Raw genomic sequence first — 24,539 nt, 5'->3', positions numbered from 1 at the left:
TAAATTCCAGGGTACCTTAGTTGTTGCTTTTTATCCCGGTCAGCCAAAACTTTCACTTCTTATCTTCCTCCTGCACTTTCTTTTCTGGTTGAGTGTTTCTTTGAGGTGGCCATTTCTGATCACCACTCCTACCGCCTTCGGGAAAGGGAGTTTGACCAGCTGAGGAGGATGCGGCTCTCCTTGACCCTGATGGCGATCTCCCCCCTCTTCACCACCTCTACGGGGTGGCTTAGCTCCAAAGCCAGCTGGCTCAGGGCGCTCCAGCAGCAAGCCCAGGAAGAAACCGCGCACGATCACAGATTCCTGCCTGTCTCCGAAGCCCTGCAAACCGGAAGTCAATTTGAAAAGTGGATATAATGTTGGAAAGCAACAGAAAAGGGGAATACAGAAGAGGGAAATGGAGGTGGAGAGACAGGGGGGTAAAAAGGAGAGAGAGAAGAAGAAAGGGAAGAAGTAAAGGAAGAGAAGTTACAAAGGTTTGGAGCAAGATGTAAAAAACAGGACTTATTCAGAGATAATGGGTGAAAATCTAACTGAAAAAGGGATTCTGTGAAGGTACATATGATGGTATTGTTAGATTTGTAATAGAAATAATGTTAGAAAATTGGAAACAACATATGATTAAAAAGAGGGATAAAATAGTTAGAGTTCATGACCCACCACAGTTGCTTATCAGCAACCCAGGGGTGGGATTCAAATTTTTTAACAACCGGTTCTGTGGGCGTGGCTTAGGTGGTGGGTGTGGCTTGGTGGTCATGTGACTGGGTGGGTGTGGCTTGGTGGTCATGTGACTGGCTGGGGATGGCCAACTCAATATCATCCACATCGAGGCACGCATCTCCTTGCTTGGCCTCTCATGACTGTGGGGATGCTGTAACAGTCATAAGTGTGAAAAACGGTCATAAGTCACTTTTTTCAGTGCCATTGTAAGTTTGAATGTTCACTCCACACAAGCAAAGTATCAGCAAAGAAGGCGAAAAAAACTCCAGAGAAGTTCCTGAGACAGGAAGTCTAGTCCTGCCAAGAATGTAATAAGGGTTAACGGAGAGACAGTTTCTGTAAGCAACACCAGAATGTTTCCTTCCTGCCTTCCTTACAGGATTAGGCCAATAATTTCTTCTAGCAACCGGTTCTCTGAACTGCTTAGAATGTTAACAACCGGTTCTAGCAAATAGGTGTGAACTGGTAGAATCCCACCCCTGCAGCAACCCCATCTTTCATGCAAGAGGGTTAAGATTTCTGCTTGTAAACAAATGGGAATACACAGGGAGAAGGAACTGGAAAGAAACCATAAAACAATTCTCTAAGGTACACTATATCCTCTTAAGCATTTGTTGTAAAATTATTGGATAATGACCAGCGGTCATCTTGACAAAGGCTCATATGAATAGAGCTGTCTTTTTCCCCCTCCAATCATTATTTGTCCTAAAAATGCAGAAGTTGAATATACTGTTTATTTCAACTGCCAAACACAGTACAAATCCAATTTGACAAGCCATTCTGAGTTTTAGGAAACCACTTAAGACTGGACTATTCCATCAAGCATAGGAGGAGAGCATGCTGTGTTTGACAATTTGATAGGAAGCAACATGTGTTTGTGTAGATTTTTTTTTTCCTTTTTGCAAGATGTTTGATACCTTATTAATGTAAGGTGAGGATTTGATACTTTATTTGTCTGAAGGAATTAAGTAAGGAAGGAGAGAGGAAAGGAGAGAGGGAGGGAGAAGGGAGAGGGAGGGAGGGAGCGGGTGAGGAGGGAAAAGAGGAATGCATTAAAAGGCCCATCACTTCCATGAGATAATTAAGAAGGTACGAGAAAGGATATGTTTTAAATCCCCCTTGACTACACCTTCTTTCCAGAAGTATAAAGTTTTGAAACCTATGCTGTCATCAGCAGCTCAGTCACACAATCCTCCCTAGTTAATAATAGTTATGTAATGCTTCCAAATTAGGGACTAATGATTATGACTTGTTAAATGTAAAAACTTCCATTAGGGGAGGTTCCTTGGGGGACAGACAGTGAAAGTGTTTACATGGCCCTACAGCTGCAATTTGTGCAACTGACCTTTAGCTATTTCTTTTCATAGATGGGGATTGTGATGAGTATTGCTACACTCCTTAGAGAAAGAGCTAACTTTGGAAAAGAAATGCAAGATAACTCTGGGAAGAGAGAGGAAATGAGGAAGAAATTCAAGATAATACCACCTCGACTGTCTTTAGTATAAGAAGAGGCGGTGGGAAAATGTCAGGCTTTCAAGATTCTGCTATTAAGCCCCATAACAACAGAATCCCCAAGTAATCCTTATGATGTCTGCTTTCTGGTCTAAAATATATTAAGGAATGCATATGTTTTCCTGCTTACCATCACATGACAATTACAACAAAAAATAATAATTCCCCCAGAGAGTTACAGAAAATTTTTATTTCCAGATCTAGAATTCATCAAAGCAAGGAAAAGTCAACTTCTCTAGTATATTGATCCTGGAAGTTGAAAAGTTTCAGCAAGGCCTGATGATCATCTGGTCTACCTTTGAGGACATGAGCTGAAAAATACAAAGGAATATTCAGTCAGTCTGTGTGTCATTGTAATGCAGGGGTCTTCAAACTTGACAGCTTTAAGATTTGTGGACTTCAACTCCCAGAATTTCTCCTCTAGTTATGTTACCTCAGGAATTCTGGGAGTTGATGTCCACAAATCTTAAACTTGCCAAGTTTGAAGACCCTGTAATGTGTCAATTCTATACAGAGTTCACTCTGGAAGATAGAAGACTGGCTAATTCAGGACAGAGGAATAAACTAAAATTCTTTAACATTTCATATGCAAGACAAAATATACCTTTTTTCAATGAAATGTACTGTAAAGTCATATTCTCAAGTCTAGGGGCAGAAAATGAGGTTCCATTTGGAAGTTGTCAGATGAAATCCTTGGCATTTTCAATGAAAGAATCCAAAACAGCTCATCTCAGCCAGGATATACTTTGACCAGGAGATTTCTGCTCATAACTTTGAATTATTAATGGTCAGAATACCATTGATGATACAATTAAAGCAATTGCATACACTCATGGAGTTTTTCATTTGGTTCCTTCACTGCATTAAATTCCTATTAAAAACAGTGTTTCATAATTGTTTATCTCTTGTTCCTCTATCAATACTACATTAATAATATGAAACCACTATGTAGCATCTACATTTCCCAAGTCAATCTTTACCAGTCTTTTATAAGAAAGGTATATAAGGAGAAGGGAGAAGTTCAAAACCAAAGGCATGATCAGTATATTATAAGCGCAGTATATTAGTAGAATATAGCTCTTCCAACCTGATCAGTCCTCAAAGGTGAACTGGAGGAAGAATGGAAGGAGTTTGGCTTGTTCAAATATGGGAAATAGCTAATCAGCCAATGAAGACCAAGGCAAAGGAAGCATAAAATAGATTGGATGTCTTTCTGCTTTAGTAACAATGCTAAAAAGTAATAGCAAGAAGATGCTCTATATTTTCCATAGGAAATACATGCAATCTCAGGAGCATTGTTTCTGTAATCTTGCTTTAATTTTTAAAACAAATGCCATGAGAAAATTGATTTCAAAACATAGGTGCTATCCAAATGAATGTACATTTATTTTCCACTTTAGACCTACAGCAGTGATGGCAAACCTTTTGGGCCCCAAGTGCCCAAAGCGCACACATATCCAAAAGGCAAGGTATCCCCCCATGCATGTGCTTCCCATGCACACATATGTGGCCCTCCATGCATGTGCACATCCCCCTGCATGTTTCCCCACTCCCACGCATGTGCCCCACTCCTGCACATACACAGCAGAGACCCAAAGGCCAGCTGGTCAGTGGGAGGCACACGCACATACACAGCGGAGCGGAGCTGGGGCAATGGCACATGTGCCCACAGAGAGGGCTCTGCATGCCACCTATGGCATGTATGCCATAGGTTCACCACCACGGACCTATGGTATCAAACCCACAAACATAGCAGGATATTCACGGATAAAATGTACATCTCCAACAGGTAGAAAATCAGCTGACAACAAAAAGCAATAAATGGGTAATGTCAGAAACTGCTGAAATGAAGATAACTTTGGTCCCATCCTTGTCCATTCCCATATAATGAAAACTTTCTCTATCCCCACCTGAAATTATTCTGTCCAATTCAGCACAGAAGCCAACTATGACTGGTATCAGCATTGCCGGTCAGCGAACACCATCGTTCATTATCAGCACGCCCATCGCTGGTACAGTTGTCATATAACTGCCCACGAAAGATAAAAGGAAAGACACAGTCCGCTTCTAAATGACAAGAAGAATAAAATATAGAAAAGGCTTTTTTTAAAAAAAATAATTCTTGGTCTACATAACTTCTTCCTATCCAAAATGAAGAATTCAAACAACATAACATTTTTTTAAAAAATCATTTCCAAAATGTGGAAGCTGCAAATCAAAAATAAAAACTAGCATAATTCAACTTTCTTTCACTCTTCTTACATTTGCCCACTTGTACTGATGGTCAGTTCAAATCACAAAAGATTTGATATATGATGATACAGGTAATTCTTGATTTATGACTGGTCTTTTAGCAGATATTCAAAATTACAATGGCCCTCCCTAAAGATATTTACAACCCAGATCTGAAGATCGAACAGCTATTACCACTACCACCACCTGCAGTAACATGACCTATGTAAAGTGGTTGGCCACCAGTTCACATTTGCAGATGTTTGCAGCATATTGCAGTCACATGACAACATTTTACAATGTTTTTGAAAAAAAAATGGCATTTACTTCTGGTTTTCACCAAAATTGATCCATAGCAAACAATTTGATTAACAACCTGGCATTTGTTTAATGATCAAAGCAAAAGAGGTCATAAAATTGAATTGTGTATGTGAGTGACCCTCTATACAATTGTCATGACTTATTACTGTGATGGGAAAGCTCGGGTTCATAGGTTGAGGAGTACCAATATCTAAATGTGGAGTATTCATTTAAACTCTAAAAAATGAAGTGAAGGAGAGATGTCTTACATTTAATTGCATAAAAAGCAATGCAACTTCTGTATTTTAAAAAAACCATATATTGCAAGTAAAATTTAAGGAAAAGGGAAGATATAATGAAAATGATTTGATTGTGTGGAAAGGAAATGAAGAATACATGCAGGAAAGTGAAAGTGTAGATTTAAAATATGATGGGAAGTGCTAAAATTGGCAGTGAGTATAAATGAAAATAGGAATAGATAAATTAAATACTAGTGGAATGGTATTAGGTAATGTGGAATCTGTTGGGAAAAAATAACATTTTTATTTTTAAAAAAGCAAGTATATATAAAAGTATATTTTATTTTTTGATTATAGAAAGTTCCACTTGGATATAACAGGAACAGTATAAAAATAATTTCCTAGCATAGCCCTTTGGCTCACCATTGCATAATCTCCATTTCAAACCACTCTTGTAGTCCGGAGTGGTAGCACACCAAGTTTTTCCTTCATTGTGATCCATAGTGGTACAGCTTTCATATGATTTTCCTTTATAGGTGAAAGGAAAAACACAGCCTGTTTCTGAATTTAAAAACAAAACAAAAGAGAAAGGAGCAATCAGTATTTATTTGAATTCAGTCTTCACTTTAATAAATCACATGAGTTGTGCCTAAATGCAGCTTTAAAAACTGATTAATATTCTGAATTATTTATAGAAAATCCTGTTTTAGTCCAGATTGAGGATCACTTGCCACTAATGTAACCACAAAAATGGAGGAATTTAAATATATATTTTATTCCATGACTTTGAAATGTTTATTTTGACATGAAATATATTTTGTGCTTCTGTTTTTAACAAATTGCTCTGGAGTATCCAAGAAGTGTGTATGCAACACATAGCTTAAATTTCTATCTAAATATTAATGCATAAAATGTGTAGATTATATCACTTCATGCATTAATTTACAGAACTGTAGAGGTTATTTGTGGCAAGTGAGGAACTAAAAAGCAACACAGCTTCATATAACAAACTTTTTAGTCTTGATTAATCTTATTTTGGTCACTCAGGAGTGCGGTTTAACCAGTATAACAATCGGTTTGGTGAGCATGTGTGCACAGTCCGCATTTTAAAAAGCTAATACTTACCTTCAACTCCAGCTGAAGAAAACAGCTAAGGCGCAGCAAACCATTGTGCTGCATGAATCAGCTTGCTCTAACAAAAAGACATAAAGCACAGGAAAGGGCAGGGGTGGGCAGGCGGGCCCACTTGCTTGTCAGAGTGAACTGGTTTGGAGCCAGCTGATCATCAGAACAAGGAGTTTGCCTGAATCGGTCCAAGCCAGGAGAATTCCACCCCTGTGGTCACCTAATGGTGGAACATCTAATGCAGCTATGCAAAATAGAAATAGAATACCTAGAACTCCAAGTCAGTATGGTCCCAGTGGGCAGTAGTTCTGGCCCACTGTAGATCATTATATCTAGATGGTTTTAGCCTGAGAAAGTTTCCTTACACCCAAAGTATTTTTTTCAGGTTCAGACTCACTGCTCATCATCTGCTGTATGGTGCTGGTACTAGGCTTCATTTCAGGATATTTATAAAGGTCACGGAAGGTCTTGAATAACTTAAAACAGGGGTGTCAAACTCAAGGCCCGCGGCTCGAATCTGGCCTGTGAGGTGCTTAGATCTGGCCCAAAGAGCTGCTCTGGAAACAACAAAGGCCTGGCCTGCAGTGCCTCTGCCAGTCAATATTCTGGCCCTCCCAAGCTCCGTTTTCACTGGCAGAGGGTTGCAGGAGGCTTTCACAGCTGAAAATGCAGCTCAGGAGCCCATTTTCATTGGCAGTGTGCTGGGGCCACCACAGGCACCTCTGACATGAGTGACATTGAGCTGGCCATGCCTACCCTGGCCTCCCAAGGCCAAACACAACCCTGATGTGGCCCTCAGTGAAACTGAGTTTGACTTAAAACATTATTCAATGTGTTAACAATCTAACTTCACCTAGTTCTTCTTATCAATGTGAAATAATTGTTGCAGTCAAACTACAGGTTGGTCCTTTATTTCTTCATTCATGCCATACTAGAAATTAGTGGTTGAAGTGTGCTTTTCATCACCCTCCCTGCCACTGAGAGATGTCAGAATTTCAAAAATAAAAGTTTTGCATTATGTTTTTTTATAAAATGGTGGCGAGATGTTGATTGAGCGTATTACAGCAATATTCTCAAAATACATTGTTTTACTAAACCCACTTCACAAATTATAATTAAGAATATTTGGTAAAGATGGCATAATGTGATTTTATCTCATGTATTTTCATTCTGAACTTGGGGCATGCAAGCACTGGCTATCTCCAAATAAATGAAAACAGGATTTAGAAAACAGGAGAAAAAAATAAATATCACTTCAGAAATTATATAAGCAAGAAATGTAATTACTGTATGAAAACAAAATTACTTCATCCAAAACCAAATTCTCAGTGTTTTTGAATGAATGAATATGAACTTAGAATTCTCATGGGTGAAAATCAATCAATGCAAAAGATTGCTTCACTTCACCATTCCCTTTTCATTCTCTTACTTGTGATAGTACAAAAAGTCAGTCTCTTATCTACATCGTAGTTCTCGGTGATGGCACACCAGAGTTTTCCATCTTCTCGTCCATCTCTTGTACAGCTGTTGTAGCTCTTACCATTATAAATGAATGGAAAGACACATTTGTGAGTTTCCTCAGTTGTGCCTGGCCCTGAATTGGAAAAAAAAAGAAGTAAAAGAAAGGTGAAAAAGCAAAATTCAAGAGAAAGATGTGCAAAATGTAGGAACTAATGAAAATGAAAGTTGCAACAAAGTGCCTTCCATTATTTAACTTTAGAATCTTTGTCATTCAGGTTTTTCAAAAATATGTCTTTTTTAGGCCAACTAAAACACCTCCATTATTCTTTTTGTACCTGTGTCATTGCAGCACATCCATTTTTTATCCACATCATAGTTGCCAGTAGTGGCACACCACTTCTTCCCATCCCTCATGCCATTACTGATGCATGTGCTATAGGAATTGCCATTATAGATGAATGGGAAAACACAAGTTGGGCCGTCTATCTCTGGATCTGGATCTGGATTTTAAAAGACCACAATGGAAAAATATTCATCGGATTTGAAGGAATAATATAAAATTGTGAGTGTTGCATATAGAGAATAAAATACTATATCAAACAGTGAAAACACAAAATCTAAAGGAAAAATCACACCTAATTTTGCTGTAATTTTAAATACCTGTTAGGCCATTAATACTTTGATTTCAGCTTTCCAATAGTGTTAACGCTTTGGAATGGGTGCTTCCTAAGGGATCAGAATCCTTGAATGGCAGTACCTCTAGTCTTTTCTTTCAAAGCAAAAATGTATTAATTTTGGAAAAGATAAAAAGAGACAATAAAGAAAGTTCTCACCAGCAAACAACCTGGGTGCCTTTCTTGCAAAGAGGTTCAAAAAATTATTTCTCACTTAGAATCATGCTGTGTATATTTTGCTAATTAGAGAAGCAGACCTTCATCCTAATTACCTACTGTAAGAAGGATCTCTAAAGTAAAAGAAATCAGATAAAGGTCCATCCAAAAATCTGCTGTGGTTTGATTTTTATGCATTTAATAAAGATATATCCTACTTTTTCACTTAGCAACTCAAAGTGTGTAGGAAGCATTCGTTGCCTATTTTCCTCCATAACAATCCTATGAAATAGGTTGAACCGAAAGAGAATGAACAATCCAAAATCACTCAGGAAAGTTCCATGACTGATGATGATCTAGATCAGGGGTGTCCAACCTTGGCAACTTTAAGACTTGTGGACTTCAACTCCCAGAATTCCTCAGCCAGCTTTGCTGGCTGAGGAATTCTGGGAGTTGAAGTCCACAAGTCTTAAAGTTGCCAAGGTTGGACACCCCTGATCTAGATAGAATATAATCTCCTTGTTTCCAGCCTAGCAGTTTAACCACCACACTATACTGTCTCAAAAAACAAACAAACCAAGACCTACTGCCACCTACTGTCCGGAGGGATAATTTTAAGAAACCATTTTTAAATTGTTTTAAAAGTATTATTATATTTCCATTTTATAATTGTTGATGTTGCCTATAAGTTAGTATTATAGGTTTATGTCCAGAAAACTGGTTGTTGTTGCAATTAGCAGTAGTAGTATTTTGCTACTGCTACTGCTTCTGTCCTACCTGTGATATTACAGTAGGTCCATTTTTTATCTACATCATAGTTGCTAGTAGTTGCACACCAGCATCTTCCATTTGTCATGCCATCTGCAGTACATGTTGTATATAATTTATCTTTGTAGATGAATGGGAAGACACATGTTGGATCTTCAACATTTGGATCTGGCCCTAATGAAAAAAATTCATACAAATATTTGAAACACACAAAAATTATCCTTGTTTTATTATGCTCCTTATACTAAAGACATGATAGCAGACTCTACACCTGCCTTTATTGAAGGGCAGTAGACACAACCCCCAACTGGAATGTACCTCATCTCTTGTAAAAGCAACCTGCTTTGATAGCCATCATGTTTGTTAAGAATAAACTATGCATGGACAAAAATAATATTTATACAGGAGTCCTTCCATATCAGGTGTATGCCAACTAGCACCTCCAGATATCTTGGGTTCTAATTCTCACAATCTCTTTCCATTGGTTATTAATCAAGCTGTGAGATTGATGGTACATGAAATTCAAAATATTTGAAGGACATCAAGTAGCATACTCCTATCTTAAGCCCTATCATGTAAAGCAGATATGATTATAGTTCCTGCATAGTGCCCTAGCATTTCTTTCTCCATTTCCTATACTTCCAAAATACCAGAAACTTTCTAAAAGGAATCCATGGAATCAGAGATTAGAATTTATTTGGCAAAATCCTATCTAACAAGGGAGAAGCCTGACATATACACATCCAGCCACTTTTTCCAATGAATGACATTTAATCCATTTCTCATGAGATCACCTGATTCCTCTGAACAGAACCTCCACATTTTGTCAATATTATAGTTACTGCTGGTGGCACACCAGTATCTTCCATCACTCCGGCCATTTGTGGTACAACCAATATAAACCTGGTTCTTGAAGACAAATGGAAAGACGCATGGTAGACTTTCCACATTCTCATCAGGCCCTGACAATAAAAAAAGAAGAATTCATAGTTATTGCAAAACTCTCTCCAATATATTCTTTCCTTGTTTGTGGAGATTCTCAGTCATCCAGATCATGATAGTCTCAAAGGTGCTTTTTTTCAAGAGGCAACTGGGCTTTCTGGATTTTTTTGAAGATATTTCACTTCCAAGAAGCTTCTTCAGCTGTGACTGAATGGTGGGGAATGGAAGCATTTATACTCCTTGCACACAGCTGGTTATTTGCATTCTTTTAGTGGGTTGTTAAGGTTACATGGAGGTTTATCTGTGTCATCAGGATCACCTGAGTGGTGCAAATTGGTGTGGAACCTTCTTGGAACTGTTGAAACAATGGTGTTGTAGATTGGAGATACATGATATTGTATCCCTCCCCCTCAATTTTGACATAAATGGCCCCTTTAACCCCTCTTTCAAACCAGCGGTCCTCTCTGTCCAAAATATAGACTTTGCTTATTTTCTTTGCTTATTTTCAGAAATAGAAGTTCTTCTCTTTTTTTAGTGTCTTAATTATAGTTGCTTTACGCAACAATGCTTTACCACAATCCCTACAGCATGGACATGCAAATTCCATCAGTTCAAGACCCACACTTGTACAGCTTGTTAAGAATACACCCCAAAGTACAAACTCTATTATCTGAAGAGGCTACAGATATATTTGTAATACTGTAAGTATTTGCAGTTTAAGATACCCAGTCTTTCCATGAGAACCTTCCATATCAAAATACAATCATAAAATGGATGCTGCCACATTTTATACACTCCTGTTCAGACAGTAATATAGCTATATATAATATATAATCACATTAGGAAATGATGTGTTTTCCAAGGGTGAAGGATTGCAAGCAGTAGTGCATTTCTGATGTTAATATCTCTGTCACACAAGAAAGCCAAGCAATTTAGTATGTAACATTCCTAAATTATCATAAAAATTAATGCTGACTTTTTTTTTGCATTTACTGAATATTCCTACATATTTTTAGTTTAAAAAAATTAAAATCTTCTTTGAAAATGCATATTTGAAAGAAAAATTATATCAATTGTATTTTGAGGTAAAAACACCTGTTCTAAAATGCATATTTAAATATATACCAGGTTGATATACAGTATCTGGCACACACATAAAATTATCTATTTGTTCTTTCTTATCCCATAGAAGCATAGCACAAAATTTTGGGAAGTCTGCATGAGAAAAGAACCGTACTCTTTTTTGAGTATGCATAGGGGATTCAAGATGATGGAAATATCCAGTCAGTCAGAGTTCTGGGGATGATTTACATGCACACAGGCATTGGACATACTGTCTGGTTTTTATTATGCTCCCTACAGATGCTTCGCTCTCCTTCTATATCTGACCTTCTTCACAGCTCCTTTTATTCTCTTTGACAATTACTGTATAAAAACTAATCTTATTTATTCATTCTCCAATCTTTACATTGTATTTGAACATCTTATGAAGTCATTTGATGTTCTTTTCCTACCTGTGTCATTACAATATACCCATTTTTTATCTACATCATAATTGTTGGTGGTAGCACACCAGAATTTCCCATTACTCATGCCTTCATTAGTGCATGTACTATAGACCTTTTCCTTGAAGACAAATGGAAATACACATGATGGGCTTTGTATCATTGGATCTGGCCCTGGATTTTAAAAAAAAAAAAAAAAAAACCAAGTGAATACAAGGATATGTGATCCATTCTTATCAATAGTGAATGCCAATTTAGATTTCATAAAAAGTCATAAATAAACCAAAAGTAAATCTCTATAATTGAAATAGTCTGCTCACACGCTTTCAAGCATTCATTTTTCTCCTTTATTTCTACCTCAGGCACAGTAAGTAATAGCTTAAGTAAGTATTAATTGTGCTGTTGCTGGGACTGGAAGGAACCTAGAAAAGATGTCCTTTGTGGATCACATCCTTCCTTCCATCCATCCATCCATCCATCTTCTGGCTATTCTTTTTTCATTTTTATTATTCCATTTATCCAAAAGGGGGAAAACAACAAGAAGAAATACATTTATTCAATCATTTGATGAATAGAAATTATGTGGAACAAAATTTGAATACTTTGTTCCTTAGGTGTTCCAGGGACATATCTGCTATTTATTCTTAGAGATGCCACCTTACATATTATCAAAATGTTATATTAGAGGCCATTTTTTTCTTTTCTTTTTTTGTAAAAGTTTTATTTGGGTTTTCACAAAACATAATGAAATTAAAGCATCTTTTTTTGAGAACAGCATGATTCCAGGTTATCACATCTCCATACAGACATAATCTCAGTTACATATTCATCTTATGTATTCAATTTCATATCTTGTCACTATTTTATCAATTTCTCAATAATTTTTTGAGGCCATCTTTTCTTAAACTCTCAGAGCAGAAAGACACATATATTACATTATGTCATGCTTCTATCTATGGAGTTATAACTGACCTCATCAACCCCTCCTTGAAGGAGAGATTTCTCTATTTTTATCCAGTATATATCCTGTGGGATGTTTTCAGTTACACTGATTACAGGAGGCACTATGTTACTCATTTTTATCATTAATAGAATCAGATATTGATAGACAGATATTATTCTATAATTTGTTGTTGGTGTTAAAACTAGTTCCCCATCCTTAGTTCAAGGTGACATTCTGATGGAGTAACAGGGACATTTTGTATTGCTCTATTTGACATTATGCCTACCTTTGGGGTTCACTGACATTTCCATTCTGTTTGGTTGACAATGTGTTCTATGTACAGTATGTAGGTATCTTGCCACATGTAAAATTCAACAAAAGCATACACACTCAAAGTTACATCTTTGACTCTTTCTTTCTCTCCCTCTCTCCTGCCACATTCCTATGGACATCTACTGAGGGATAGTTGAATATGAGCAAGCCTTTATTACAATGAGCTTCAGATCCTTAGGAGTTCTTATAGAAGCTATAGAAAGACACTAATGATGGATAATTATCTCTTGATAGACAGGAGCAGCATCAAAGACATCATTCCATTTTCTAGTTTACATATAGAATGTTCAAAACCATGCTTCAACTATCCCTTAGTCATTCAATTCAAACTTATTCCCTCATATATTTTATTATGACCCTTCTATTTTCTTCTTGTAACATTTAACTTTTTTACCTAAATCTTGGCAGAGCTTCAGTTTCCTATCAACATCATAATTCTGTGTTGTTGCACACCAGAATTTCCCATCTCTTCTCCCATCTGCAGTACAATTTCTGTAAAGCTTTCCCTGATAGATGAATGGGAAAATGCATGGTGGACTTTCCATGATCTCATCAGGCCCTGATATTTAAGAATACAAAAGAAGAAGGAAATTAATCAGAATTATCCTTACAACAAAGTAACTGCTGACCCAAGCATTCAATCATCTGAACATAGAAGAATGTACACTAAAGCACGTAGTCATTCCATTCATGCAGTGGATTTATTAAGAGAGATCACGTGCAGGTACCCCGCTTGGACTTCTTTTGTTTTCTTGAAAAGTTTGGATGGAAGTTTGTATCCTCTTTCTAGAGGTCCTTTACTGTATATATAGGTGGGAGTAAGAATTAGTTAGAACTATAGAAGATAATATTGGTAGCTCAAGGCTGAATTGTGGAGTCCTTGGTGCCCTCTGAACTTGGTTGCTGCTAGCAGTGATGATTTTACCTAGTTTGGTAATTAAAAGTCTGCAAGAAAACAACCAACCTCAGAGACGACTGCACATTTCTGAGCAATATACAGAATCTCAATTTATCCCACACACTCAATAAATATATCATGACATGCATGCATAAACAAGATGCAGTGACTTCTACTGTGTGCTTCTCTCTCTCCAATACCTATAGCCTTGTTTAATATAAAAATTATTTCAGCTTTTTGCCTGATATTTGCTCAGTTTTATATAATGTAATTCACTTTCGATGAAACAAGAAATGATAAATCACTGTAAAACACAATATTCTGAAACAACTGTTTCCATAACAAACCACAAAGTTGTAAAAATGACTACACATGAGAAATGTGAAAATCATATAGAGTGCCATGTTGGTGTACTATTATCACAATATCTGATGTAAGCATGCAATACACTGACATGACAGTGACATCACTCATGTGTTTTCATCCCTCCTCATTATAAAAATGTTGATGCCCTGAAATAATGGAAGTAGGAACATAAAATGCCACTTCATATTTCATGTATTAGTTCCTTTTTGGGCAACACAGAAATGATTAGAGTCATTTCCTTGAATATTTCTGAGTATTTCATTATTCACGTTCTTCATTTCTTGAGGAACATGCTTTGAGTTGTGAAGAAAACAAAGCCCCACACTTAAAGGTTTTTAAAAATATCTCTTTCCCCTAGAAAACATTTACTAAAATAGAACTTTCATTCTGTGCTACAAATTCTTCAGACAGAAAATAGCTCCTCAGTTTGTAAAATTTGAGTTGTCTCATAAGATTTTGGAAGTCCCTCAGAAAGACACTGTAAAGGAAGTATCTGATTTTAATAGAAAAATGGCATGTATGTATTCTTGTAATTTGTGTCCAGCGCTTAATTGGAGAGAAAGTTTACATTTAGGGATGTACTTGGGTGCTTGATATTGTTGTGAATGACTATTTTAATTTAAAATTGGACATGGTTTGCTATAAAACTGGAGCATCTTAACATTTCGACATAGGCAAATGCTATCATCAGTGTTTCATTTTATCCTTATGAAATTCCATGCACAAAAAAGGTTTTGCTTCTATTTCTGCACCATTTGATTCTCATCAACTCAAGATTGACTCAGCTTTCCATCCTTCTGAGATCAGTAAAATGAAGACCAGACTGTTGGGGGCAATATGCTGACTCTGTAAACTGCTTAGAGAGCCCAGTAAAGCACTGTGAAGCGGTATATAAGTCTAGGTAGTATTGCTCTTCTTCCTACCTGAAGGCTCACAGTAAGTCCATTGCAGGTCTGAATTATAGTTTTGAGTGAGGGAGCACCAAGGTGTCTTGCCAAACATCCCATCTGTTGTGCACATGAAGTAGAAATTTTGGTTGTACAAAAAAGGAAAGACGCACATTTCTTTGGGATCAGCATCTGAACAGAATATATGAGATAAAATTCGTAAAACCGCAGGTCATTCAATTCCACTGATGTGGGGTTTTTTTAAAAAAAAAATGATTTACATTGTAGAACCAAAATATAGTTAATTTATGGATTCAAGTCTCATGCATGAGGTGCATTAGAAACTTTTTTTGATACATTGTGAAAGTAAACTTTAAATAAGAAAGCAAAGCAACCATTCACATATAGTAAGAGGAATCAGTTAATGTACTGTATATGCAGTAGGTAGTCCTTCATTTATGGCCTGTTCACTTAGTAACCGTTCAAAGTTAAAATGGACACCAAAAAAGCTACTTATGCCCCCCCTCCACGGTCACATGACTGCATTTTGGACACTTAGCAACCAGCCTGCACTCATGACCATTTGCAGCATCCCACAGTCATGTAGCCACGATTTACAATGTTTTTGCTGGATTTTGGTATTTAGTTCCAATTTCCAGTAAAAAACATTCCATAGCAAACAGTAGGTTCACTTAACAAGGGTGACATGCAATTTAGGACTGCCACATTTAATGAACACTGTAAAAAGAAGTTATGAAATGGAAGGGAAGGGAAGGGAATGGAACAGAACAGAACTGAACTGAACTGAACTGAACTGAATAGAGAGTTGGAAGGGACCTTGGAGGTCTTCTAGTCCAACCCCCTGCTTAGGCAGGTAATTTTATACCAATTCAGACAAATTATTATCCAGTCTCTTCTTAAAAAGAAATGATGGAGCATTTATAACTTCTGGAGAGAAGTTGTTCCATTGATTAATTGTTCTAACTGTCAGGAAATTTCTCCTTAGTTCTACAGTAGGTTGCTTCTCGCCTTGATTAGTTTCCACCCATTGCTTCTTGTCCTGCCCTCTGGTGCTTTGGAGAATAGCTTGACTTCCTCTTCTTTGTAGCAGCCCCTGAGATATTGGAACACTGCTATCATGTCACCCCAGTCCTTCTTTTCATCAAACTAGATATACCCACTTCCAGCAACCATTCTTTATATGTTCTTTATATATCAGGCACAATCATAGGGTAACCCACAATCACCATCCTGATTTATTATTTTAATAGTGGCTCATTTACAGTCGTAAATGAATGACTATTTTCAGTCGTGGGATTCAAATTTTTTTTACTACCGGTTCTGTGGGCTGGCTTGGTGGGCATGGCAGGGGAAGGTTACTGCAAAATCCTTTTCCCTCCCCACCCCACTAACCTGCTTTCCAGGTCTGTTCTCCTGTGCAAAGCAACAAAAGAAGACCCAGCCAATCAGCTGGGACTCAGGAGGCAGAGAATAGGTGGTGATGGGGCCAGTCAAAGGTGGTATTTGCCAGTTCTCTGAACTACTCAAAATTTCAACTACTGGTTCTCCAGAACTGGTCAGAACCTGCTGAATACCACCTCTGACTATTTTTATTTGCTTGTTGCTATGATGTTAATTGGGCTCAATATATTGAATATAGAAACAACTACAGGTATGGCATTTGAATCTACTGCTGGTTGCCAGATACTGATTGTGTTCATTTTCTCCAATGATAACAGCACAGTGTATGATAAATGATAAATGCCCAAAGTAAATAAAAGCCCAAACTGGGACCTAGTAGTCTTGAATCAAGAATATGAATGCCTAACATTACAATGGTTTCTCCAAATCTTGGTAGATCTGTTTCAGCCAAAAGCATCAATTTGGAGGCCAACTCTATGAAAGTATGAAATAGCTGTATTAAGATAAAAGTTCAATAGTAGTAAGTAAGTAGTAAGCAACAAACTTTAGCCATACTTCTTTGGAGAACAGGGCTGTCTATCCCAGAATATCTTCCCTGGAACTCCTAAATGAGGACTGCACATATGACATCCCTTAGCCAATTGTGGGCTTCAGGTCCTTTGTTCATGATTCTCTAGAGACCAGTTCTGGCTCTAGGTGCTAAAAATCCAATGGCTTCATTTTCTTCCATTTGTTGGTAATATGATTCAAAAGTTTTAGTGAAAGTCCTAAAGTAGACTTTAAACAACTATTTAAAAGCTAAGAAATTCATAATTTTTCCATTATAAAAGAAAGACTTGAAAAAACTAGCCACATCTAGTTTGTACTCTTATCCACTGTTGTTCATGGCCACCCAAAAAGTTTGGGGTCAGCCCTAACACGTCAAAAGGACATCTATGGAGATTCTCAATCATGGAAGTCGTGGTTGTCCCAAAGGTGCTTTTTAAAAAGGCACCTGGACTTTCTTTGTTTGTTTTGCTTCTCATCCAAGAAGCTTCTTCAGAACAGAGTCCAGAGGACGAACAGAATATTCCAAATTCTCCAGAATGCTCCATTCCTGAAATGGTTTGTTTTTCAAATCCTGCCAAATTAGGTACTCTCATATTGGCCACACTATCTTCTTTCTCATCATCAATCACTTTGGGAAAAATTATTTCCAACATATCAAGCAAAGACCAAATGTTTAAATGCTGTGTTTGTGGTTTATTTTGGCTTTTCTTTTTTAACAATTTATTTATTTTGGCTTTTTTCCTGAAGCTCAAGAAAAGATGGGAAAGGGATAAGAACAACTCTTGGCCAGAAAGTCACTCAGAGAGCTAAATAATCCATTATCTAAAGCACTACATAAACTGCAACTGATTAATATGTTTATTTTCACTGTATTTAATATAATCCATATCTGCCATATTAAATATTCAAACAAACAAACAAACCTGGTCCAGGGGCAAAATATATGATCCTGGACCTATAACTGAAGTTGTATACTTCTGTTTCAAAAATTTTGTTAATCCTACCTGTGATAATCTGTGTTAATCCTACCTGTGATATTGCAGTACACCCATGTATTATCCAAATCGAAGTTGCTCGTAATGGCACACCACAGCTTCCTATCACTCATACCCTGTGTTGTACATGTATTATAGGAGAAGCTTTTGTAGATGAATGGGAATACACAAAGCGGATTCACTCTTATTAGATCAGGTTCTGGATCTTAAAAGAAAAAGGTAAAATGAAAGTAAGGTTCTGGATACCTTTCACATATGATTCTACATATGATTCTACAATTTTGTAAACAACAAACTAAAAGACTCGAGGTCCATCCCACCCCTGAAAGGACCTAATGGTAAAGACTGCAACGACAACACTATTAAAGCCAACCTCTTTAACACATTCTTTGACTCAGTATTTGTAAACAGCAATGGATCATGCCCAGTATTTCCTAGTCGAACCACAGACAACTACAATGATCTAATACATATTGATTTTACAGAAGACAATGCTGAAAAAGCACTACACAATCTAAAACCATCTCTATCAATTGGACCGGATGGAATATGTGCCTACTTCTTAAAAAAGCTACCCACTGCCATAGCCGAACGTCTAAGCATAATCTTTGAAAAATCTTTCAGGACCAGCTCCTTGCCAAAACTATGGTCAGAAGCCACGGTCATCCCCATCTTCAAAAAGGGAGACCCCAGCCTAGTTGAAAATTACAGACCAATCTCTTTATGCTGAGTCACCTGTAAAGTCATGGAATCAATTATTAACCAATCCATCATCCTCCACTTAGAAACAAACAACCTACTCTCTAATAAACAATTTGGTTTTAGGAAAAAACTATCATGTAACCTGCAACTCTTACACTGCAAAAACATATGGACTACACAACTCGATCAGGGCAAAGCGATAGACGCAATCTACATAGACTTCTATAAAGTCTTTGATTCAGTGGTACACAACAAACTACTCCTAAAACTAAAATCTTATGGTATCTCTGGACACCTGCATAACTGGATAGAAGCATTCCTGTCAAACAGACAAAAAATGGTCAAAATTGGGAGCATCCTATCAAATTCTGTACCTGTCAACAGTGGTGTCCCCCGAGGCAGTGTTCTAGGACCAACTCTTTTCATACTCTACATAAATGACCTCTGTGATCGTATCAAGAGCAACTGCATTCTCTTCGCTGATGATGTAAAGCTATTCAACACCACAGACAATACTGCTACCCTTCAAAAAGATCTTGACTATGTATCAGAATGGTCAAAACAAATGGCAACTTCAAATCTCAACAAATAAATGCTCTGTCCTACATATTGGCAAAAAAAAAATCAGAAAATAAAATACAGGCTGAATAGTCAAGATCTTGTTGATGATCCAAACTCTGTCAAGGATCTTGGAGTACTCATCTCAAATGACCTAAGTGCTAGAGCCCACTGTAACTACATAGCCAAAAAGGCATTAAGAGTTGTTAACCTAATCTTACGTAGCTTTTTCTCTGGTAATATTACACTAATAACTAGAACATACAAAACATTTGCTAGACCAATACCCGAATACAGCTCATCAGTCTGGAACCCACATTACGTATCTGATATTAACACAGTTGAGAAAGTCCAGAAATATTTCACAAGAAGAGTTCTCCACTCTTCTACTCATTGCAGAATACCTTATCCCACCAGACTCAAAATTCTAGACCTAGAAAACCTAGAACTATGCCGCCTTTGGTCCAATCTAAACATAGTATATAAAATCATACATTGAAATGTCCTACCTGTCAATGAATACTTCAGCTTCAACCATAACAACACAAGAGCAAACAATAGATACAAACTCAAGGTTAATCGCACCAAACTTGATTGCAGGAAATATGACTTCAGCAACAGAATGGTCAATGTCTGGAATCCTCTACCTGACTTTCCCCAAACCCCAAAAACTTCAACCTTAGACTTTCTATTGACCTCACCCCTTTCCTAAGAGGTCTGTAGGGGGCATGCATAAGTGCACCAACCGTCCCTGTCCTATTGCTTCTTTTATTTTTTTATTTTTCTTATATGTTTCCATGTATTCATAACTATGTTTTTACTTATACCTATTATCTTGTAAGCAATTGACAAATAAAAAATAAATAAATAAATAAAATAAAATGATTTTCCACAGAGTGGAAAAATATTTATCTGCTTATATCCTCAGAATAATACTATTAGAAAACAATCAGGATCTATATTCTGCAATTTCCTCCTAGATACATTTTATTTAAAAAGATTACACTACCTGAGACTTCCCAGAAAACAACAACTGAATGAAAAACTGCTGGTGACCTTCTACCCAGGGGTGGGATCCGACCAGTGTAATTACCAGTTTGGTGATTTTACGTTTTGCTGCGCGCGCATGTATAACATCGTCAGCTTGCTGCCTGGACAACTGAGCAGCGCTGCGCGCGGGTACGCAGAGGTTGGAAAAGCCCTTTTTTCCTGCTTTTTCAACTGCAGCTGTGCCATGCAATGCTGCTGAGGTTGAAAAAGCAAGAAATAAAGGTCAGGTAAGAGCCCAGGTGGGCATGTTGGCCACAGCAGCAGACATAAAACCGGATCTATGTCTGCTGCTCTTCAGAGCTACCGGTTCTACAGAGGTGGACAGAACCAGTAAAATCCCACCCCTGCTTCTACCGCTGCACCATAAAAAGTATTTTAATTTAATGCACCTCTGTATAGTCTGCCAATTGCACAGTGACAGATAGGAAAGCACTCCAGAGGGTTAATGTCATTGCCTAGAAGATTATTGCCCTCTCCCCTCTTTGGAAGAGCTTTATAGCTCCTGCTCCCTTAAGAAAGTTCAACACATTCTCAAAGATCCATCTCATCCTGGGAACCCTATTTTTGAACTATTACCATCTGGCAGACGGTACAGAATAATAAAAACAAGGACAAATAGGCTGAAAAACAGCTTCTATCCCAGGGCAGTAGCTCTTTTGAATTCTACTGTATAGTGCAGTATTAATGTAATATCAGGGGTTTTCAATTCAATGTATAGAATGTGAAGAATGTGTGTTTGTTTTTATTTTCATAGTCATAATGTACACTGAAGATGGTATTTAAGTTCATTGTATGAGGTGCAATGACAATAAAGTAAATTAAACTAAATTTGTGATGAAAGACCAATTTGCTTTAATAGAAATAATAGGATATACTGTATAGACATACAGATTTCCTACGACATAGTTTCCAGACATTGTAACACAGCTATGACTCTATCAAATTTTGACAAGTCTTATGTTTCAGTTAATAATACCTTTCCCCATAGTCTATCCCAGTAGTGGTTAACCTTTTCATCATCGCGTGTTGAAGTGCTCCTTAATACAATGCACATGTGACCCCTCCGCCCCTGCTTATGTGCATGCAACCACCCCTGCACCATGCACCTCTGCACATATGCACACGACACAGCCCCATGCGCACCCTGCCCCCTGCACATACGCATGCATCTATTTATTTTTTATTGTATTGTATTTGTCAATTGCTTACAAGATAATAGGTATAAGTAAAAACATAGTTATGAATAAGAAAATAGTATATATGTATAAAAGAAACAATAGGACAGGGATGGTAGGCACGTTGGTGTGCTTATGCATGCCTCCTACAGACCTCTTAGGAAAAGGGTGAGGTCAATAGTAGACAGTCTAAGGTTAACGTTTTTGGAGTTTGGGGAAAAAAACCACAGAGTCAGGTAGAGTATTCCAGACATTGACCACTCTGTTACTGAAGTCGTATTTCCTGCAATCAAGTTTGGTGCGATTAACCTTAACTGATTAACTGCATGCGCGTCTCCTTCATGCATGCATGGCAGATACCCAACAATCAGCTGGCTAGTGGGGGTGCACACATGCGCAGGGGATCTGTTCCAGGCTCGTGTGCCGGGAGAAATGGCTCTGCATGCCACTTCGGCATGCGTGCCGTAGATTCGCCATCATGGGTCTATGCAATTGACTTCTAGATTATTCTGTATACTTTAGTATTAGTTAAATGATCTTCAGTTTTTTTGTTAAAGAAGAAGTTTTTCTTAAATACTGCATTCTTTGTTTAAATGTAACTTTTGTGATCCTCCATTTCAAAGTTTATAAAATTTAACATATAGTTATCACTTCATAATTGTCATGAAGATTGTATACTATAAATAAGAAACAAATGTACGTTGTCAATACCACACCATACGCATACATACTCTCTCTCTCTCTCTCTCTCTCTCTCTCACACACACACACACACACACACACAAAGTTCCCATCAAGCAGTTTCTATTCCATATATATGGTAGGATAACTTTTGGGCCAAGTTAGTTCAAGCCTCCATTCCTTGAACTAACTTGGCCCACTGCTTGAAAATCCACGGAACAAAGCATTCATTTTATTGCTTACCTGTAACATTACAATATTGCCATTTCTTATCTTTGTCATAGTTGCTACTTGTGGAACACCAGAACTTCCCATTATCCATGTCCTCATCAGTACATACACTGTAGAACTTGCCCTTGTAGATGAATGGGAAAACACAAGTTTGATTGTCTTGCTGTGGCTCTGTTCCTATTAAATATTAAAATAAAAAGCAAATGAAGAAAGATATATGGACTTTCCAGAAGAGAAAAATTTACTGTTGTACCTTCAGATGGCATTTGGCCATCAAATGCCAATGTACAGATATTTCAGTGGCAAAATATGGCCACTGAATATAGAGTCATTAATTCCTGCATTAAATCATGTGTTAAAATAGCTTATTTCCTTAAAGGCGATTTGGAGAAAAGATTTTGTTTCTTTTTTTCCCTTATTTTGTCTCTCTTACCCAATTCCTCTGGACAGAACTTCCATTTCTTGTCAAGATCATAGTTGATAGTAGTGGCACACCAACGTTTCCCATCACGTCGTCCCTCTGTTGTGCAGCTGAAATACAGCTTGCCATTATAGACAAATGGGAAGACGCAAGATAGATTCTCCACTTTCTCTTTTGGCTCTGATGTTTAATAGTTAAAACAGAGAAAATGTATAGAGAACATCAGTTGCCCAAAGATAACAATGCAATGTACAAATTTACAGCCTAAACTTAATGTGCAATTAAGCCAAAATTAGATGTAACACAAAGCAAGAAGTTGTGTGTGTGTGTGTGTGTGTGTGTGTGTGTGTGTGTGTGTGTGTGTGTATCAGAGGTGATATTCAGCAGGTTCTGACCAGTTCTGGAGAACCGGTAGCGGAAATTTTGAGTAGTTCAGAGAACCAGCAAATACCACCTCTGACTGGAGATTTTACAGTATACGTCCCCTGCCACGCCTACCAAGCCACGCCCACAGAACCACTAGTAAAAAAAGTTGAATCCCACCACTGATATGTATACATATATACACTGCTCAAAAAAATAAAGGGAACACTTAAACAACACAATGTAACTCCAAGTCAATCACACTTCTGTGAAATCAAACTGTCCACTTAGGTAGCAACACTGATTAGGTAGCAACGCTGACAATCAATTTCACATGCTGTTGTGCAAATGGAATAGACAACAGGTGGAAAGCATAGGCAGTTAGCAAGACAACCCCAATAAAGGAGTGGTTCTGCAGGTGTCAACTACAGACCACTTCTCAGTTCCTATGCTTTCTGGCTGATGGTTTGGTCACTTTTGAATGTCCACAGGTGAGAGTTCTGCTTACAGCCCAACACCATGCAGGACATTTGGCATTTGCCAGAGAACACCAAGATTGGCAAATTCACCACTGGCACCCTGTGCTCTTCACAGATGAAAGCAGCTTCACACTGAGCACATGTGACAAGGTCTGGAGACGCCGTGGAGAATGTTCTGCTGCCTGCAACATCCTCCAGCATGACCGGTTTGGCAGTGGGTCAGTAATGGTGTGGGGTGGCATTTCTTTAGGGGGCCGCACAGCCCTCCATGTGCTCGCCAGAGGTAGCCTGACTGCCATTAGGTATCGAGATGAGATCCTCAGACCCCTTGTGAGACCATATGCTGGTGCGGTTGGCCCTGGGTTCCTCCAAATGCAAGACAATGCTAGACCTCATGTGGCTGGAGTGTGTCAGCAGTTCCTGCAAGATGAAGGCATTGATGCTATGGACTGGCCCGCCCATTCCCAGACCTGAATCCAATTGAGCACATCTGGAACATCATGTCTCGCTCCATCCACCAACGCCACATTGCACCACAGACTGTCCAGGACTTGGGGGATGCTTTAGTCCAGGTGTGGGAGGAGATCCCTCAGGAGACCATCTGCCACCTCATCAGGAGCATGCCCAGGCATTGTAGGGAGGTCATACAGCCACATGGAGGCCACACACACTACTGAGCCTCATTTTGACTTGTTTTAAGGACATTACATCAAAGTTGGATCAGCCTGTAGTGTTTTTTTCCACTTTAATTTTGAGTGTAACTCCAAATCCAGACCTCCATGGGTTGCTAAATTTGATTTCCATTGATAAATTTTGTGTGATTTTGTTGTCAGCACATTCAACTATGTAATG

General features: G+C 37.9%; 1 protein-coding gene and 1 pseudogene across 1 annotated transcript; both read right to left on the bottom strand.

Annotated features, from left to right (window-relative positions):
• Window positions 1–2,459: 2,459 nt before the first annotated feature.
• On the bottom strand, window positions 2,460–22,929 carry LOC113424400 (uncharacterized). Its single transcript, XM_087946846.1, has 13 exons — window positions 22,858–22,929; window positions 22,437–22,601; window positions 18,062–18,232; window positions 15,098–15,253; window positions 13,305–13,469; window positions 11,644–11,808; window positions 9,982–10,149; window positions 9,197–9,361; window positions 7,925–8,089; window positions 7,558–7,722; window positions 5,427–5,564; window positions 4,143–4,299; window positions 2,460–2,543 (listed from the first exon to the last, which is right to left on the bottom strand). Exons 2-12 carry the CDS (start codon window positions 22,513–22,515, stop codon window positions 4,163–4,165), a joined length of 1,674 nt encoding a protein of 557 aa, XP_087802972.1. The 5' UTR covers window positions 22,516–22,601; window positions 22,858–22,929; the 3' UTR covers window positions 2,460–2,543; window positions 4,143–4,162.
• The window catches only part of LOC113424399 (uncharacterized), a 30,158-nt pseudogene continuing 28,316 nt past the window's right edge, over window positions 22,698–24,539 (bottom strand).

The sequence above is a fragment of the Notechis scutatus genome, chromosome Z, assembly GCF_049901735.1.
Source record: "Notechis scutatus isolate UNSWTSFEM ecotype Mainland chromosome Z, rNotScu1.2, whole genome shotgun sequence".
NCBI classification, from domain to species: Eukaryota; Metazoa; Chordata; class Lepidosauria; order Squamata; family Elapidae; genus Notechis; species Notechis scutatus.
Note: the sequence above shows the minus strand (reverse complement) of the source record. Positions and strands in the feature narration are given on the sequence as shown.